Source organism: Ictalurus furcatus, chromosome 1 (assembly GCF_023375685.1).
Source record: "Ictalurus furcatus strain D&B chromosome 1, Billie_1.0, whole genome shotgun sequence".
NCBI lineage: Eukaryota > Metazoa > Chordata > Actinopteri > Siluriformes > Ictaluridae > Ictalurus > Ictalurus furcatus.
This window is the reverse complement of record NC_071255.1, coordinates 14,165,385-14,185,243: the sequence shown is the minus strand read 5'-3', so window position 1 is coordinate 14,185,243 and position 19,859 is coordinate 14,165,385. Positions and strand designations below refer to the sequence as shown.

The 19,859-nt window shown below is 38.3% G+C and overlaps 1 protein-coding gene across 2 annotated transcripts; it reads left to right on the top strand.

The window, feature by feature from the left end:
- Positions 1 to 2,063: 2,063 nt before the first annotated feature.
- On the top strand, positions 2,064 to 19,274 carry abcb5 (ATP-binding cassette, sub-family B (MDR/TAP), member 5). Of its 2 annotated transcripts, XM_053627622.1 has the most exons (29): positions 2,067 to 2,177; positions 5,909 to 5,977; positions 6,102 to 6,210; positions 6,293 to 6,359; positions 6,465 to 6,615; positions 7,388 to 7,469; positions 7,621 to 7,812; positions 7,933 to 8,104; positions 8,311 to 8,435; positions 8,539 to 8,716; positions 8,869 to 8,982; positions 9,116 to 9,226; positions 9,327 to 9,452; positions 9,571 to 9,774; positions 10,012 to 10,182; positions 10,327 to 10,488; positions 10,605 to 10,844; positions 11,078 to 11,227; positions 11,405 to 11,509; positions 11,642 to 11,719; positions 11,839 to 11,922; positions 12,309 to 12,512; positions 12,850 to 12,950; positions 13,596 to 13,736; positions 13,819 to 13,975; positions 14,126 to 14,323; positions 14,495 to 14,701; positions 15,437 to 15,583; positions 18,724 to 19,274. In XM_053627622.1, exons 2-29 carry the CDS (start codon positions 5,935 to 5,937, stop codon positions 18,919 to 18,921), a joined length of 4,017 nt encoding a protein of 1,338 aa, XP_053483597.1. In that variant the 5' UTR covers positions 2,067 to 2,177; positions 5,909 to 5,934; the 3' UTR covers positions 18,922 to 19,274. The 2 variants fall into 2 exon arrangements, with proteins under 2 accessions (XP_053483607.1, XP_053483597.1); XM_053627632.1 differs by lacking the exons at positions 13,819 to 13,975; positions 14,126 to 14,323; positions 14,495 to 14,701; positions 15,437 to 15,583; positions 18,724 to 19,274 and having other exon boundaries at positions 2,064 to 2,177; positions 12,309 to 12,507; positions 13,596 to 13,685.
- The last annotated feature ends 585 nt before the right edge of the window (positions 19,275 to 19,859 follow it).

Here is a 19,859-nt window from a genome sequence, read left to right as displayed (position 1 = left end):
GAAAGCTCTTCCCCCTGCTGTAGCCTTCACTATTTGAGATACTAACAAATAACCTGCACCTTTTTATCTAAGTAGGCGTGGTGCATCATAGAAGACCAAAAGTTCAAATCATCTCTGTTTGTTTGTACTTAATTTAATATCATATCTTAGTTTTGACAGTTTTACATTGGTCATATCTTGGCAAACTCACGACTTACCTGCTCTAGCCTGTTTGCCTGATCACCTGACCACTGCCTGTATTTGTTTGTCTTTTGCTTTTCCCTTTGGATATTATAATCTTCATTAAAGCTCTTAACTGCAATTGCATCCGTCCTAACCTCCATTATGTGACAACATTAATTCTGTGAGAATGTTTAAAGCCAATTTCAAAGGTGTGCTTACAGAGTTTACATGTAACTCAATATGAATTACACAATTCAGTTTGTTAGCTGATGAACTGTTAAAGGGTGACACTGCAAACTCTATTCACTTTGCAATAAATTAGCTCTGACTGTAATTAGCCAACGCAAGCTCAGACTGGTTATACAAGGTTCACCTGAGTTTATTTGTGACACATTATTTCCAGGTAAATCTTAATTTGCTAACAAATGCTACACCTTCATCATGTGAGAGCGATGGCTCCCAGAGGTTACCTGGTGCAAGAATGCTGAGGTGCTCTATTGTATTAGACGCATGAGAAAATATTTAATCATTTTCTGTACAAAGAGTTAACACCAGATGAGGGTACTGATGAAAGAGATGTTGAAAGTGACTAGGCCAAAGGCAACATACCTCTTATTTCCTCGAGGTAGAGTTCATTTTGACAATCTCACACAAGAATGAGGGAGAGTTATTCATGATTCCCAATATTATTAAAATTGATCAAAAAATATTATTTTAGAAATATAACCAAATTTAGTAAAAAGTCATTAGCAAGTTATATAATAACAGTTATGTACTGACTATGAAATAATTTATTTATTATGAAATAGTCATTATAATAATTTATTCATGTCAAAAAACCCTGGTCCAATGGGACCATTATTTCAAAGCTATTTGTTAATTAAATTTTCAAGACTGCACACATCTTATCCTTTTAATTTTATTTGGGTGCTTTAGTGTTAGTTGAATCAAAGCTTACCTCTGTACATAGTAACTCACATGTAACCCTTAAGCATGAATAAGTAGAATATTTTTGGTGATACGATGAAATGATAGTGACGTCCAAAAAAAGATTGGCATTCTGATTTTTGTTTAATGGTAAACATGCCACTCATCTTTCAACTTTTACCACAGTTGTACAAAAAGTCAACTAAGTTCATACAGTATACCTTTGTCCCATAGCTGGCTGCCAAAATTGTTATTAGTAGCTGGGAATAGAATGCCCAATATAAACAGATATTGAATGCTAAACTAACACTCAGCAACATACCAAGTTTGATGTATGTACTAAAATGCTCATACTTAATATATAATCATAAAATCAACAATAAACATTCTATAAAATGCACCTCAGTTTGTAAACTAGTAGATCAGTTAATACAAAGCATGTACAGGATTTCATTGTCAAAAGGTATCGATCACGAGTGAAGTACAAAAGAATTTTCAAAACATTAGTGATGTGATTTACCGGAACACTGTGAAGACCATCATCTGCAAGTGGAGAAAATAGGACACCACTGTAACATTGTGTAGACTTTTTTATATCCACGGTATGATACTAATTAATAAAATCAATCAACAATTTACTTGAATTGCTTCACTTCTTTGAAAATTGTGCTTAATATCTTTCTCACTTATAAATTCCTTTAATAATTTACCATGATCTTCTTTTCCATATTTTTACACACATTTTCAGTGAATGTCAGTGATTTGTTTAATAATTATGTAGCAAATAATAATCTGTGTGCTGTTTGTTTTTATTCATAGAGTTATACAACTTAGGTGAACCTGTCAGTCATTAAGTCGCCAAGTAGAAATACCAAGCACGAAGATTAGGTAAAATACTATACAGGAACAAAGATCATGAGCCTTAAAAAAACAGTTCAACTGCATTTTTCAACGCATCACACATGACACAGTACAGTGTGTCCCTTGGGTGTTGACGTAGCGTAGAATATAAAGCATTTCTAGAAGGAGTCAAAGAAACATTCATGTCATTTATGATGTTCATTAACTTTTTGTGATCACATCATAAGGTAAGTTTTTAAAGTACATTTACCATCTTCTTTTCTTTGGTGACAATATTCCTACTACTATTACTCCTGATACTTCTACTACTACTACTACTACTACTACTACTAAGTTAGCTTATAACCATGATACTCTTATTTGCTGCAGCACATTTGCAAATTCCACCACATTTCCACAAATGTGTTTATTTGATTCGTAACTATTTATATGTAGATCTATTTAAAATCCCTGGACTAAAGAGGAAACGCAAGTTCATGAATGAATATCTAAATATATTGATAAATGAAGTTCTTTGCTTTTTCTGAACCATTAAATGGTGTAGAGGGAATTCATTATGGGAAAATACTGGTGGCAAAATTTTAATGGAAATGTAATATGTAATTTAAAATTCACAGTTCTACATGCAGTTTTAGCTTATAATGAAAACTGAATAATGACATTTGCAGTTGCTTATAGGGTGGTGTGATGTAAACAATAACAGTGTGTCCTGATGTGTATTCCTCTTATAACACAAAAATTGGTCCAGGATTACAATTTTTAATAATTAATTAATAACACATTTGACTTTTTATTGGTCTATAATTATGTTTCATGTTTATAAACAGTTAGATCCTATCACTTATGTTACAGCAGCTATAAACACCAATCTCTCTTTTGAAGTTAATTTAAAAAATGGTTGCATTTATATTATTAGCATATACATTTTGTCAGAAAACCATGCAGCTGGCAGCAGGACGAAACCCCCGACTTTTCACCCACCACTGAAACGGTCCCCTGTGCAATAAGCCCAACGGTATGATGTTGGCTGCTGCTGCCATAAGCCTCAACAGTCTCTCGTAGAGACTGGAGGGGATGCCCAGATCCAGCCTTATCTTGTTCAATGTTGATAGGATTGACCCTACACATGTTGGGGATAGAAACGCCCTAATCGTAGTAGAATCCTTTTAACCTGTAGAAAAGTTGTCCTCTGCATTGGAGAAAGCATTCTTTACTTGAGGCTCAACCTGAGCCCCAAGCCCTTCATGTAGGCGAGAACAACATCTCAATTTTGACTTGCCATTTCCCTGGATTGTGCTAGAATTATCCAGTCATCCAGGTAGTTTAGTACATGCACTTTCTAAAGGTGTGAGAGGATAAACCTAGCCTGACGGGAAGAACCTGTTATTGGTATGCGTTGCCTCCAAACGTAAGCCTCAGGAACTGCCTGTGACTAGGCAATATTTCTATGTGGAAATGTGCGTCTTGTAGATCTATCGTCACAAACCAGTCCTCAAACTGAGTTTGAGCATCAGCATCTTGAACCTGTAGGCTCTGCTCTGTGCTGACTACTGTGATGAGCACACCTCTGAAGCGGGGGGAGGGGGTGGTCGAGCTCCGAACTGGACCCGGTAACCCTTTTCTATGGTTGACAGAACCCATGGAGACACATTTGGCAGTAGTTTCCATGTTGCCAGATGGTCTTTAGTGACGTTAACTTTTCTACATTCTATTGGAGGGAAAGCATCAGATTTTCATTGCCCTGTGACAGCTTGCTGACCAGTGAACATTTAAAACTTGGGACAGTGTTGGCTAGGGGAGACGCTACAGTAGTACTGGGGGCTAAATGCCCTAACAACCTCATGTCCCCTGATACGTCCCTCTGCTACCCCTCAGGACCACTCCTTCTTTGTCTGCTCAGCATTTATGATCATTCTCAGATCAAGCCTATTAGCAGCCGGTGACTGTGGTCACCCGGTTCCCCTGGCTCTCTGCAGTGGGAGGCGGGCCACCACAATCACCTTCTGTGCCTCCCTCACCCTAGCACTGGCCTGGGCTCCACTCGCCGAGGCGTATCCGTACATGGCTTGGATGGCAAAGCCTGCCCCCCTAAATTTTCTACATTTTCAATGGAGAGAGGTACCTTGCAAGTTCCTCCCCCACCATGGACGTTCATTCCCCACAGTGGTCGAATAATCAGTCATGCGTGGTTATAAATACCGCTTATGTATGGTTTTCCCCAGAAGCGTAATATTTTGTCATTCATTTCTGGAAAAAAAAAATGCAGTTTTCTGCAGTGTGAGGGAGATTTATTTTCACTCGGGAGAAAAAAAGCTCACCCAGCCTTATTAATAACTTCAAGCAGCTCTTTAGATGGTCGAGAGCTGCTCTCCGTTTTTGGCACACCCTTCTGGCTCCTCAGAATCCGAGACGTTTTTTTGGTTGGCTTTCCATAGCGGAAGAAGGAGTCGCGATGCGAGCTCCAAAATCCGGCTGACAGCCGGACCTACAAGACAGAGCAAGAGATAGAGCAACGCTCGTCTCCGGCTCCTCTTCCAGATCCATACAAGATCCCCAGGACCTGAGCTGGCTGGCTGCCTTGGTAGCGGCCGGCCCAAATCCACGAGGCTCAGATACCCAACTCCCTTTGGCCGAGAAGACAGCGAGTCGCGAGCGGAGCTGTCTGATTGAAAGGCGTTAACAATGCGCACAGTCAGACCTCTCAAGTGCTGCCCTGACCTGCTCCACCCCAGCACTAGACACTTCACACAGAAAGTGTGTCCCACCCGCGTGATGAAATGGGAGCAAAGCGTAACACACTTCCTGAATTATATCCCTCTCATACTTTCCACGCTCTCTTATTTAAGGAACAGAAAAGTAAAAAGTATCTTTTTGAGAAGATAGAGAGAACATGAACATTTTCATTTATTAATTTAATTTTTTTTTTAAACGAACGCTACACAAATTACCGTCCTGCAGTCTCGCTAAATATAATAAGGCAGGAGGCTTCTTGTTTTAATGGCGGTTGGCAAACCAGCTAAAGGTGCATTACCGCCACCTACTGGACTGTGGGCAGTAGATTGGCAGAAAACAAAATAAATTGGGGGAAAAAAATGATAAATAAAATACCAAAACAGTACTACATAAATAAAAGAAAATAAAGAGATAAATAACTATATACTACATATTCCTACTAGATTACTAAAGTCTCTCACTTATCCCAGTATTTTTCAGATAGTTTATTAGGTTGCGGTGCATTTTCCCAGATGTTTTCCCCAGCAAGTTCTCTAGTGTCATGTTTTGTTTTCCACTCTGCATCTCTAGCTCATTTCTTTCCTCCTCATACCTTTTGCAGTCTAACAGAATGTGTTTTACCGTCTCTTGTGTTCTGCAGTGTATGCAGAGTCCAGTGGGGTGCTGCCCTATTCTGTTTAATGCTATATTTAAGCCAGCATGACCTATTCTAAGACGCATAATTATCATCTCTTCCTTTGGGTTTCTGCCCTGCCTCACATTCATGCCTACTTGTTTTAGTATAGTATATAGGTGTAGTCCAGTGTCAGCTGTGTCCCAGTATTCCTGCCATATTTTATGGGCGTGTCCCTTTATAATGGTTTTAGGCAGGAGGCGTGGCTCACAGGTGTTGTTTATATACCATGTGAAGCGCTTAATTGCCACGTCACCTGATCACAGCAGGCCTATAAATAGGCATGATGTTCCACAAACTTCAGATGCCGGTCACGCACAAGGGCGCTGCCCACAGGTGGCGCTTATGTAAAGTTGTATGAACTAAAGAACACAAAAAACCATCACGCTCAGATAATGCTTCGAAGGACCAGTTAAGAATGCTTAAGATACATATTCTAGTTTAGCAGATTAATAATGAATAACAATAAAATTGTGCTAATGCATGATTTCCTTATAAAACAGCAGCACTTACTTTTTGAAGTATGTTAATATCTTTTTTTTTTTTTTAAAGGAAAACATAAATACCATTGTGCAACTATGAGAGAGGATCAGAATGCAGAACCCCAACCAGACCAACAAGGTATGTTTATTCGACTTTCAGTTTTCATGCACACTGCATGAATCATTTATTATATAAATTGCTGGCTAGTGTCCCATTGGTCTGTACTATCTGGGTTAAAAGAACATGCCATTTTTTTTCTCAGATGTGATTCCTGTTGGGCATCTCAACTTGGCCTTCACACAAGATGAGAAACCCCAGAATGAAAACCCAGAGAATCCTCTGGAGGAGGAATCCAAATCAAAGAGCAAGAAGTAAATCAGTGTGTTTTCTTTCTATGCAAAATGAATGTCGTAATTGATTTAACATTTGTATTCATTATTACTGTTATTAAAGGAAGAAGAAAAAAAAGTCTGATAAGCCAAAAAAGGAACCAATAAAGACAGTTGGGCTTTTCCAGCTGGTAAGGAAATGTTTGCCTGTTCTGCTTTTGGGTTTGCAAGACACGGATATATAGATATCACTGAATTTGTCACAAATTTCTGCCTTGGTTCATCTGTTATTACAGTTCCGTTATGCCACCTGTCCAGAAATCTTCCTGATGCTGATTTCTCTTCTGTGCGCTGCTATTCATGGTGCTGCACTGCCCATAATGTGTATTGTGTTTGGACAGATGACAGACAGCTTTGTACAAAGTGGACAACAACTCAACGTTACAGGTCTATATGGACACCATTATACCTCATTGGAAAGATGGTTCAGCAATCCATGTCAATCTTCAACAGTTTAGAAGCACTTACCAATAAGTGATTTATCCCTTATGCCTACATTGGCATTTACAGATGTGTGACAAAACAAAAGAAAATAAAGTAATATTTTATACAGTATGTTTCAGATTATGCTCCATATTGTACAGCTTGTTTGCTCAAACAAGAGTTTATATATACAGATGAGTGACAAGTTAACATTGTGATTCTGTCATGTTGTAGGATATTTGCTGCATGGCTTGAGCACATTTGTTCTCTCAGAGCGATGCGTCAGTGCAAATCAATACAAAGTTGATCCCTTTTTTCCCTATCATGAAAATTTTCTATCCTATTGGGAATGGCCTTTTCTAGGATGACAGTGTCTCCATAGGGCACCAGGGCTCACTGAATGTTTTGACCAGTGTAAAAATGATATAAATCATATACTATGGTTTTCATAGCCACCTGATCTTAACCCAGTTGAACATCTATGAGAGATTTTGGAGCAGTGTGTTAGATAGAGCTCTCCATCACCATCATAACAAACAGCAGATGAGAGACTATATTTTAGAAGTATGGTGATTTTCTTCAATTAGTCACCTATCTGTTTACCTTTTGTCATGTGCCTCCAGTGTTATCGAGAACTGTTGGCTTTCACAGTCCCGATAAATGTCAGCGCACATTTGTAACATTGAATTATGCAGTCATCATGGGAGTTATTTACCCTCTGCATGAAACTTTCCAGGAAACTTCACCTCTAATGTCACACTGAATCCTTCAGACTGTGTGACTATACCAGGATTTGACATTGAAGCATCAATGACGAGGTGAAGTGCCTTCATTCACATTCTATGTTCTAATTTTCCTGACAAGTCCACTCTCATTCATTTTTTATTCCTAATCTCAGAATTTCCACTACAATTTTTTTCTCTTTTGCTGAAACTGTACAATTGCACATTTTCTTCTTAAATCTCACAGATACGCTTATTACTTTGTTGCCATTGGGGCTGGGGTCTTCCTCGTTGGAACATTCCAAGTCATGCTATTCGTACTGACGGCTACTAGACAGACCAAGCGGATCAGAGAGAAGTACTTCCATGCGATCCTCCATCAGCCAATGGCATGGTTCGACACACATCCCATTGGAGAACTTAACACTCGACTCACAGAGTATGTTATGATTAGGCCCATTTTTCATAAACAATTTTGTTTCTCACACTGTTGAATATTTTAAAAGCTTAATGTAACATAACTGCTTTCTCTTCAATATGACCATTCTCTTTTTTACAGTGACATAAACACAATCAATGATGGCCTGGGAGACAAGATCTGTGTATTTGTGCAGTTCTTCTGCAGATTTATTACAGGTTTAATTACTGGATTTGTTTTCGGCTGGAAGTTGACTCTGGTCATTCTGGCAGTGAGTCCACTGCTGGCAGGTTCAGCTGCTGTATGGGCTAAAGTATGTATAGTTTGCAACTGGGAAATCTTAGGAATCATAGAACATTCTTGTTCATTATGTTCAATGTTCATTATTTTGCCATTCAGGAATGATGCATGGCAATGCTAAGATTATATATTTTTATTTTATTAACCTTTTATAAGGTGTTTCAATTTCACTAACATGACGGTATATAATTTTTATAATTATGATTTCTTCCCACAAAGGTTCTTGGCACTCTTACAAGTAGAGAGCTGACAGCCTATGCTAAAGCAGGAGCTGTGGCTGAGGAGATACTTGTGGCCATTAGAACAGTTGTTGCGTTCAATGGCCAAAAGAAAGCTCTGCAAAGGTAAGGACATGTTGCATATTCTCCAGTGTTCAAAGGTTAGTGTAAAGCTGAAAAAAAACACACTCTTCAAAATATCAATGAAAGATAATTTTATGTATTCTAGGTATGAAACTAACTTGGAGAATGCAAAGAACTTTGGAGTGAGGAAAGCAATTACCACAAATGTGTCACTGGGCATAACACAGTTCTTCATATTAGGAACATATGCTCTGGCGTTCTGGTATGGCACAAAACTCGCTGTGGATGAACCAGATAACTACTCAATTGGAAGAGTACTCACTGTGAGTTTGGAATGTGTCACAGCACACACTAGACATGTCTGATTTACAGTGTTCTACTGTAATAGCATATTAAGATGGTTGGCCCACATAGTAATGTGCATGTTGCTGGCATCTCATGTTTATCTTGTGTAAAAAATGGTTTCTGTCCGTAGGTCTTTTTCTCAGTGATGATTGGTGCATTCTCTCTGGGTCAGGGAGCTCCCAACTTGGAGAGTGTTGCTACCGCCCGTGGTGCTGCATATCCCATCTACGAAACCATTGATATGGTAATGACTTTCTCTTTTTTTCTTGAAACCTTTTTATTAGTTGGTACATTATATGATCAGCTATGTACGAATAAATAATTGTGTATCAGTGTACAACAATGAGACTTGCTTAGTTCTTCATTTGCTGTCATAGCCTCGTCCCATTGACAGCAGTTCAAAGGAAGGACACAAACCAGACCGTGTGATAGGTGACATTGAATTCAAAAACATTCATTTCAGTTACCCTTCCAGAAAGGATGTGAAGGTAATCAATGTGACATTTTAATAGATTTCTTATTGAAAAGAGGTGGTAATATTCCTCTTCTTAACATGTGTGTGTGTATATATATTCTGTCCTGTCATAGATTTTGCAGGGAATGAGCCTGAAAGTGCCCCATGGAAAGACAATTGCTCTGGTGGGGGCCAGCGGTTGTGGTAAGAGCACCACCATTCAACTGCTGCAACGGTTTTATGATCCAGATCAAGGAGAGGTAAGTATGCTGAATTCAGGGTGCTAATGACTAAAGGTCTCTTGGAAATTGAGCATTAAGGCCTCTGTGGTTGGTTACTTGTTTGTTACTTGCTCTGACTAGGGCATCTATGTTGCAGGTCATGCTGGATGGTCAAGATATCCGCACTCTGAATGTGCGTTGGCTGAGAGAAAATATGGGCATTGTGAGCCAGGAGCCTGTACTCTTTGGCAACACAATTGCTGAGAACATTCGCTATGGTCGTGAGGATGCCACTGATGAGGACATTGAACGGGCTGTGAGAGAGGCCAATGCCTATGAATTCATCTCCAAACTACCAGAGGTAAGAGTTGTGGATTTCTTACTCTATGACCAAAAATGACATAGTGGAGTCAAAACCTGGTATTTGCATGATGTGTATTACCAAATAAATCTTGCATGAGAGGCCTCTGTGATCTGTTTCAAAACAAAGAAACAGAACAGGTAGCTAGAACTTTAAACTGCTAAGGCAAGTTTATAAATAATTATTCAAGTTTCAATTGAAGACCACATAAATATTTGACTTGCTTTTCTGAGGCAGAAACTGAACACCATGGTGGGAGAGCGTGGGGCTCAATTGAGTGGTGGACAGAAACAGAGGATCGCCATTGCTCGTGCTTTGGTCAAAAATCCCCAAATCCTCTTGCTGGATGAAGCTACATCAGCCTTGGATACGCAAAGTGAAGCTATTGTCCAGGCTGCTTTAGATAAGGTGATACAAATAAAAGCACCACAAACAACTTGGATTCGATGTTTATGCATATAAATGATTAGTTACTGCTTCCTGATTCACTGATTTCCTGATTACATGATGAAGTAGCTGATGCACAACTTATCTGCTTATGTTGCTTCCTAGGCAAGAGCAGGCCGAACAACCATAGTGATTGCTCACCGGCTGTCCACAATCCGTTCTGCTGATATAATTGCTGGCTTCAAAGATGGTCAGGTGGTGGAGCACGGCACTCACAGAGAACTCATGAGCAAGAAAGGAGTCTATTATGCTCTTGTCACACAACGGGTACTCTTGCAGCTACCCCTCAATAGTCTGACTAGACATTTAAGTTTAATAAATGTAAAGGAAACTCTGTCCTTTATTGTTGTCTCTGAACTTTTATATTTATCTATGGTATATAGTCACAGGGTAGACCAGATGATGACGATGATGATGATGATGATGATGAGTATGACGATGAGGGAGAAACATGTGAGGAATCATCCGACAATCCTGACGACTTGATGGAAGTCACAACAGAAAATGGTGGATTTGAGAGAAATTCAATAAGACGTAGCATAGCACTTCAAAGGAGATCATCAAAAAGGAGATCAATGCAGAAAAAGAAGTCAAAAAAGTCCAAATCTAAGAAGGAGAAGAAGGTACAATGTGAAAACAATAGCCTTGGATATTTAAATAGTAAAGTACTACAAAGTAATCTCACAGTTAAGCCAGAGTTTGACATGCACTTGTCATGACTTATTTTTCAATATTGTTATACAGATATAACCATAAAATGAAATTGAATTTTTTGGATGAATGACTACATAACTTTAAATACAATGTAACCATACAACTGCAGTTTTACTATTAAACATATTCATCTCTTTATCAGGAGAAAGAAAAGGTTACAGATGTCCCTTTCACCAGGATTCTGGCTATGAACAAACCTGAGTGGCCCTACCTGGTGGTGGGTATACTGGCCAGCACTGTGGGAGGAGCTGTCTACCCTTGTTTGGCTATCCTCTTTGCCAAAATCATTGGTGTGAGTAGCTGTCCTTCCTTGTGTTTGCTACTTGTCAGATTTGTTCTTTGTATGCATGTGACTCATGCACAGATTGGTCCAAGGGCACGTTTTTACCCTTTAAATGACAGCTTTGGTTGCAGCCTTAAAAAAAATAATAATATATATTTTTTTTTCACGAACTTGCTTTATGTGTAGGTATTTGCTGAGCCTGACCCTGAGTTGAAGCGGCAGAAGACTTTGATGTTCTCTCTTCTGTTCCTTGTCCTTGGAGCTGTGTCATTTATCACCTATTTATTACAGGTCACTTGAATGAATACCATCTCTCACATAACCCACTTAATTATTTCAAACTTTAGATGTATTCTCTTGTTTTTACTTACTATTCACATTTTTATTCTTGCCAATTTTAAATACTGAATTCACTACTTCCAGGGTTTCATGTTTGGCAAGTCTGGAGAAATTTTAACCATGAGGCTGAGGAGTCAGGCATTTAAAGCCATTTTGAGACAGGTATGCCAATGCTGTTAGATATTACTAGTAGATAAAATGATGTGGGTGATCTTTGTCATGCTTAATTTTAGTGAGGAAACTACTTTGTCTCCCTTGCAAACTTGATGGCATTTTTGTAGGACATTGGCTGGTTTGATGACCACAAAAATGCAGTGGGAGTCCTAACCACTAAATTAGCAACAGAGGCATCATTGGTTAAAGGGGTAAGTGATTTGCCACCATAAGTCTTTGTAACCTTGTCCTTGGCTTATTATTCAGTTATAATAACACTTAAAATGGGTTATTTAGTATCTACTATGAATTGGTGAGTAACTACAGTAAAACTAAAAGGAAAGGTAGTGATAAATGATGATATTAAGTGAAGAATGTAAGTCTGGACTCATTGGTTTCTGGGAGCTTCAGGGGTCAGTTTTTTTTGGTAAACAATTTTATAGTTGAATACTTGTATATTTGCACAGGCATTTATATGATGTGCTGGTAAATTGTCACATCTGCTTGGTGTCATGGTTAAATATAAACAATATAATATAAGTATAAGTAAAAAATATGTTCACTTCCACAATTCTCTTTCTCTTAATTTTTCTCTCAGGCATCAGGATACAGACTGGGCTTGACCAGCAACGCTATTTGTTCCCTAGGCATTGCTGTGATCATAGCCTTCATTTCTTGCTGGCAACTTACCCTTCTAATCCTTGCTTTTATGCCATTCATCATTGGGTCCCATTTCATCCAGATGAGAGCTCTGGGTGGTCATGCTTCCAAAGATCAGAGTGCACTAGAGATGTCTGGCAAGGTCTTTTTATATTATTGTATTGTTAAGACTACTAAAATGAATTGAGCAACACTTTAAACAGCTAAATCATTGTTTTCACACTACTAACTGAACTATAGGATATGGTTCTTTTTTGCCCCTTAGCAGATGTTGCAACTTTCACAATGGTGTGTGTTAGGTTTTAGTATTATCCTAATGTTGGCATTTTTTATTTTTGTAAGACATGAATGCAAACATTTTTTACTTCCAAGCAAATATAATTTAAAGAGCCACATCTTACACAGTGAGGTTTTTTATTGGTCAGGAAAATATGGCACTGTAAATAAACCACCACTTTCCCTAATGCTTATGTTAACAGATATCCACAGAAGCTGTCGAAAACTTCAAGACCGTTGTTGCATTAACAAAAGAAGAGGCCTTCTTCCAAAAGTTTAATGACAGCCTAAGTAAACCATATCGGTACATCTTATAGTACTCATTTTCTCAGTGCATTTATTTACAGAACAAATTAAATAATAAAATTGACTCATTTGATATATACAGACAGGTGACAAATTAAGGGGGAATAAAAACTACACAAAGTGTCTTAGTAAGGTTTTGGGCAACCAGAACAGCTTCATTGTTCCTTTGCATAGATACAAGTCTCTGGAACAGTACTGGAGGGATGAACCATTCTTCCCAAGGATATCCTCTCAATTATGATGATGGTAGTGAATCCAAAATGGACCAACACAGATCCAAAATCTCCCACATGTTCAATTGGACTGAAATCTGGTGTCTGGGAACATCATAGCAAATGATTTACACAATTTTTTTTAACTCATCAAACCATTCACTGAGCTCTTGTGCACTGTGGATTGGGGACATCTTGGAGGAGACCACTCCTATCAGGATAGAAATGTTTCCTTATGGGATAAAGCTTATCTTATCAAAGCTTAATAACTTTACAGTGATTCTTCCCTCTTGGAGTATGTGGACCCAACCCATGCCAGCAAAATGCCACTCACAGCAAAACAGACACCAGTTTTTGCTTTAATTTGTCAAGTCTGTATTTGATAAACATTCATTTTAATGTCTGATTTCACAAATGTGCTTTGTTTTAAGGTCTCAAATATGTAAAGCACCCATCTATGGACTCACCTTTGCACTTTCTCAAGCAATTCCTTACTTTGTTAATGCTGCAGTCTTCCGTTTTGGCTCCTGGCTGATTGCACACTGCTACACTAAATATGAGAACGTTTTCCTGTAAGCACAATTTGGAAACTATATCATGTCAGCTAGACTTTTGGGCTCCAGCCTTCACACAACACATCAATTTTTTCATCAGGGTGTTTTCTGTTATTGTCTTTGCGGCCATGAGTATCGGCCAGTCCTCATCATTTGCCCCAGACTTTGCCAAAGCTAAAGCTGCAGCTGGGAGAATCTTAGACTTACTTGGGCAAACACCCGAGATTGACATCTACAATGAGGCAGGAGACAAACCAGTAAGTGATGGACCTTGGCTTTGACTCACTATTAGGATCCAAACCCCATTATATCCCTTACTATATTACTTTATTAGAGCATTAGCAGCTCAGACCTTCTGCTGTATAGTCTTTATATATGTCATGATTGAGTTCCTGCTCTTCTTTCAGACAAACTGTAAGGGAGACCTAGATTTCTGTGATCTGCATTTCTCATACCCAACACGTCCAAGTTCAAAGATTCTGCAAGGCCTAAACGTGTCAGTGGCTCAAGGGCAGACGTTGGCACTGGTGGGAGGCAGTGGCTGTGGGAAAAGCACCTTAATCCAGTTGTTGGAACGGTTCTACAACACTGCCAGTGGGCATGTGGTGCGTTAGGATCATAGAAGTACTTTTGCAGTGTTTATACGCAGAATTACCCAGCCAGTCATATCAGACATGAGCGTCTGTATAATCTAATACATATTTCTATTTCTATTACAGCACCTAAGATATTAGGTGCTGTTAAACTGTTGTATTTGTTACTGCATTTTCTTGCAGTTAATGGATGGGGTGGACACAAAGAAATTGAACCTTGCTTGGCTGCGCTCTCAGCTTGGTCTGGTCTCTCAGGAACCAATCCTGTTTGATTGCACCATTGCTGAGAACATCCAATATGGCGACAACAGCCGTGTGGTCAGCCAGGCAGAGATTGAGGAGGCTGCTATGAATGCCAATATCCATGACTTTATTCTTGGCCTGCCAGAGGTAAATTTTTGTTTTTAATTGTAGCGTCCGTTCTCTAACTGAACTAAATGATTTTTATTACTATAAAAAGCAAAACAGTCGTGGCGGTGCCACAGTGGGCAAGTGATGTAATCGGTGTGTGGCCCCAACACCAGTAGCAGTAGTAACACCGACTATCGCAGCAAGCCTATTGTGATGTTAAAAACTTCTGTAACTTCACTGAAAGGTCTCCACCCCTTTTTCTTAGTACTCAATATTCATTCCAACCAGAAAAAGTGTACATTCAAGAAACATTCCAAGCATCATAAAACGTCTTTCATAGGCATAATAAATATATGCATTTGCAGTGACGTACACTATATGGTTAAATATGTGGACACATGATCAGTCACACCCATATGTTCATGTTGAACATCCTATTCCAGATTTAGTCCCCCATTATGTTATAATAACCTCCACTCTTCTTGGAAGACTTTTAACCAGATTTTGGAACATGGCTGTGGGGACTTGACATAGGGACATTGTCATGCTGAAACAGGCTTGGGCCCTGTAGTTCCAGTGCTACAACAAATACATTCTACAAAATTGTGTGCTTTAAACTTTGTGCAACAGTTTGGAGAAGACCCTACGTATGGGTGTGGTGATAATGTCCACAAACATTTGGCCATATAGTGTATCTTTTAAAGCTGTACATTTCACATTTAAACAGTTTTTACTTGATTATTCTCATGACCAGCATATTGCATATAATTTTAGAAATACAATACACGCGTTGGTGATAAAGGCGCTCAGTTGTCTGGTGGGCAGAAACAGAGGATAGCAATTGCTCGAGCTTTGGTCCGACAACCTAAAGTGCTGCTACTGGATGAAGCAACTTCAGCCTTGGACACGGAGAGTGAAAAGGTTAGTGAAAGGTTCCTGGTTGTCTTTGTCATACTTCTTATTCAATGTTGTATTTACAATGTATTATACATCCAGCAAAGTTTTAATGTCCAACACCAACTCAGAAAAAGTTGGGACAGTTTGGAAAATGCAAAAAACAAGTTATATGAAAATTCAGTTCACCCTGTACTATATTGAAAACACATTATTTGATGTACTTTGAATGTAATTTATTTTTGAAAATATACTCATTACTAATCTGATGACTGCAACACATTCCTAATACGTTGGGACAGTCGACTGTTTACCACTGTGTAATATCAGCTTTTATTTTAGTAGCACTTAACATACAAGTTGGTTAAGTTTAGCAAGCGGAATTTTCCCCATTCATCCATTATGCATTTCTTCAGCTGGGCAAATGTACAGGTCCTGTGTTGCCTTATTTTGCACTTCATAATGTGGCACACATTCTCAAGACAGGTCAGGACTGCAGGCAGGCCATGCTACTGCCCACACTCTCTTCTTACACAACCATGTGCTTGTAATCCAGGCAGAATGTGGTTTGGTATTTTCCTGCTCTAGATGGCAGCATATGTTTCTCCAAAATGTGTACATATCTTTCTGCATTAATGATGCCCTCACAGATGTGCAGGTTACCCATGCTATGGGCACTGACACACACCCATACCATGACAGATACTGCCTTCTGGACCTGACTCTGATAACAGGTCCTTTTCCTCTTTCCAGAGAACACAATTTTTTTTGTCCAAAAACTATTTGAAATGTTGACTCGTCAGACCACAAAACACGATTCCACTGTGCTACACTCCATCTCCGATGAGACCAAGCCCAGAGAACTGGGCGGTGCTTCTGGACAGTGTTGATGTATGGCTTCTGCTTCGCATAGTAAAGCCTTAACTTGCATCTGTGGATGCAGTGGGGAATGGTGTTGACTGACGAAGTTTTACCAAAGTATTCCCGAGCCAATGTCAGGATATCCATTACAGACTCATGACGGTTTTTAAGACGGTGACGTCTGAGGGATCTAAGATCTTGCACATTCAGAAGTGGTTTTCGGCCTTGTCTTTTACACTCTGTGATTTGACCAGATTCCTTGAACCTTTTAATTATATTGTGCACTGTAGAAGGTGAAATGCCCAAAATCCCTTCAATTTGTCTTTGGGGAATGTTATTCTCAAAGTGATGGATTATTTGCTGACGCATCTGTTGGCAGATTGGCGAGCCTCGACCCATCCTGGCTCTTGAAGGGCTAGGCCTTTTTTGAAGGCTCCTTATATACTATGATTAGATGATTGCCTCACCTGTTTCATGTCACCTTCTTATTTTAACTTCTCACATGGCTATTGGTCCTAAATTGCCAACTTTTTTGGAACATGGTGCATGCATCAATTTCAAAATAAACGTTTATCTTCAAAAAAAAAAACTATGCAGTTGTTTGGGTAAAGCATCAAATACCTTGTCTTTATGTTTTTTGTTCAAATTCAAGTCAAAGTACATTTACAAATCACTCCTCTTTGGTTTTTATTAGCATTTTCCATACGGTCCCAACTTTTTTTGGAATTGGGGTAGTAATAGTTTTGACTGAAAAAAGATGGCACTGATGAGGAAAGAAGCAGAAACCAGAAAGCATTATAAAGCCAATTATGTGCACTTTTGTTACCAAACACAGTTACAGAACAAACAGGCTTAGTGGTTATCCACAGAACTAGTCCACTGAAAACTGGTGGGGGTAACAAACCCCCCAGGCTTCCACAGGATGGTAAACACAAACAAACCACATGCCTTTATAACACCTACTGGTGCAGACAACAAGACAACTTTTTTATTATTATTTTTTTAGTTTTTTAAATTTTTTTTTTTACTCACAATAAACACTTAATCTAACAAAACAGACAGTAAACACACACACAATGGGCAGATGTGAGGGTTCATTGGTATGCAAGTGAATGCTCACTTTGAGAAGTCAGTGATGCTACTGTATGTTAAATCACTACTTAAAATCCCTTTGAACAAGATTAGCATACCACTCAAGCAGAATGAACACAAGAGCACAAGCAGGGACAATCAGAATTGTAGCTCCCAAAAAAGGCTAAATGTGTATGTAAAGTGCAAGTGGAAAGAGTTACTTTGCAAAAGGTTCTTTGTCATTTATTCTTAGTCATCATCCGGGGTATTTATATTCTTTAAAAATGTTTGTATTTATTTATTTATTTTTAAATCTTAGTGTTTACTTTGACTGCATATTTTAAATTACCGAATATCCATAGCTGTTCAGGGACAGGTTAATTACAGGTTCTATATAATGTGACGGAGCTGGTATTTACGCCAATAACGTGGGAGCTTTACAAAGTTAGTGGATCTCTTTAAAATTTGGTCCTCTAACAATTTGCCTGTACAAAATAAAGTATGCACTCTTGTAATAAATAAGCACTTAAAATATTTTTTACTTTTGCATGACCACAGACGATGTTGAAATAAACAGGAACATTGTTTCTTTCACTGAATTGAATTTAAAAATTCATTGCATAATTTTCTAGTGAAAGTCCACTTTAATCTGGCTTTCAGTTTCCAGTTGTATTGTACACCATGTATGGGTAGTAATTGTTGCTAAAATCTATAAGTGCATACATGTTATCTTATGATGCAATTGAATTCATGCCTTGGTCATATAAAATAGTTAGAGAGATGTAATTTGGCAGCAAAAATCAGCATTGAAGATACCAGTAATACAGAATCAAGTCCTGCAATTTTGATCAGTTTGTGGTCATGTCAACTTGCATTAGTAATTCATATGATTACTGGAAATTTGGAAGAGCTTTCTCTACAGAAACTGTGTGATTCAATGCCCACATTATGACGAGCAGTGTTGCAATGTAAAGGATGGCATACTACATAAAACATTGAAATCTGACCTTTAGTTAAATCAGTATCAAGTGTCCAAATACTTATATATAATATATATAACATATATAATATAATATAAAAATCTACATTTTAAAATGTCCAAAAGTGTTTTTTGAAGCCTGTGTGAAACACAGTTCTCCAACGTGGCACTGTAGATAATTTAGCGGGTTTTATTAATGCCCAGAGATTCATGATGAGAACCATTTTCTTATAACTGTCCCCTCTTTGTGGTCTAGATTGTGCAGAAAGCTCTGGATGATGCTCGACAGGGCCGCACGTGCATAGTCATCGCTCACCGGCTGACCACTATCCAGAATGCGGACATCATTGCAGTCATTCAGAATGGCACAGTGGTTGAGAAAGGCACACACAGCCAGCTAATTGCCCAACAAGGAGCGTACTATGCCCTTGTAAATGCCCAAATCTCCCATTAATGGTCACTGTATTCTCCTAAGCATTTGTGTGTTATGCAAGGTTCTAGTATATGTAGCAGAATTTTACGCACAGGTCTATGTATAGAGCATTTTTTATTACTATTATATCCTATGCCATTTGTTACTTGTTTATTTATCTTGTAATTGTAACTAAATATATCCTGTTTTTTTGTTTTTTTTGGTTTTTTTGTAGAACTTTGTACAAAAAACACAATATATGGTTTTAATGTAATCAGTATAAACAATATTTGGTTTATATTTAACTAAATGCTTTTAATGATTTAAATTTAGAAACTGATGAATGTTGAAAGAATAAAGGAAAGGAATAAAGGTGCATAGCATCTTATTTCTAACATACTTGTCCCATGTTTCTTTGCAATGAAGTCTTTAGTTTTTTAAAAGGTATGTTGCACTACATGGTTAAGATTGTGGAAGAATGCAAGTGGCCTGCACAGAGCCCTGACCCCAACCCCACTGAACATCTGAATGATGAACTGGAATGCAATGGTGCCCCAAACCCTCCTAAACCAAAATCGGTGCCTGACCTCACTAATATTCTTGTGGCAGAAAATCCCACGGCCACATTCCAAAATCTGGAGGAAAGCCATCCTTGAAGAGTGGTGGCTGTTATAACAGCAATGTAGGGACCAATTTTGAATGGAATTTTCAGCAAGAACATACCGGTATGATAGTCAGGTGTCCACATACATTTGGTCATATATGAATTTAATTAAAGAATCTCCAAAGCATGCTAATTGTTTATTCTGTATCCATCTCAATATATGAATTTTTGGCAAGTCTGTAAATGTGCAAAATTATTTGGGAATTTATGATCGATTTTTATTTAGTTTTTGTAAATATGATTATACAGAGCATTAATAATACTTTACAGTATAAAATAGCTTGTTATATATATATATTTTTTGTAAATGATGCTT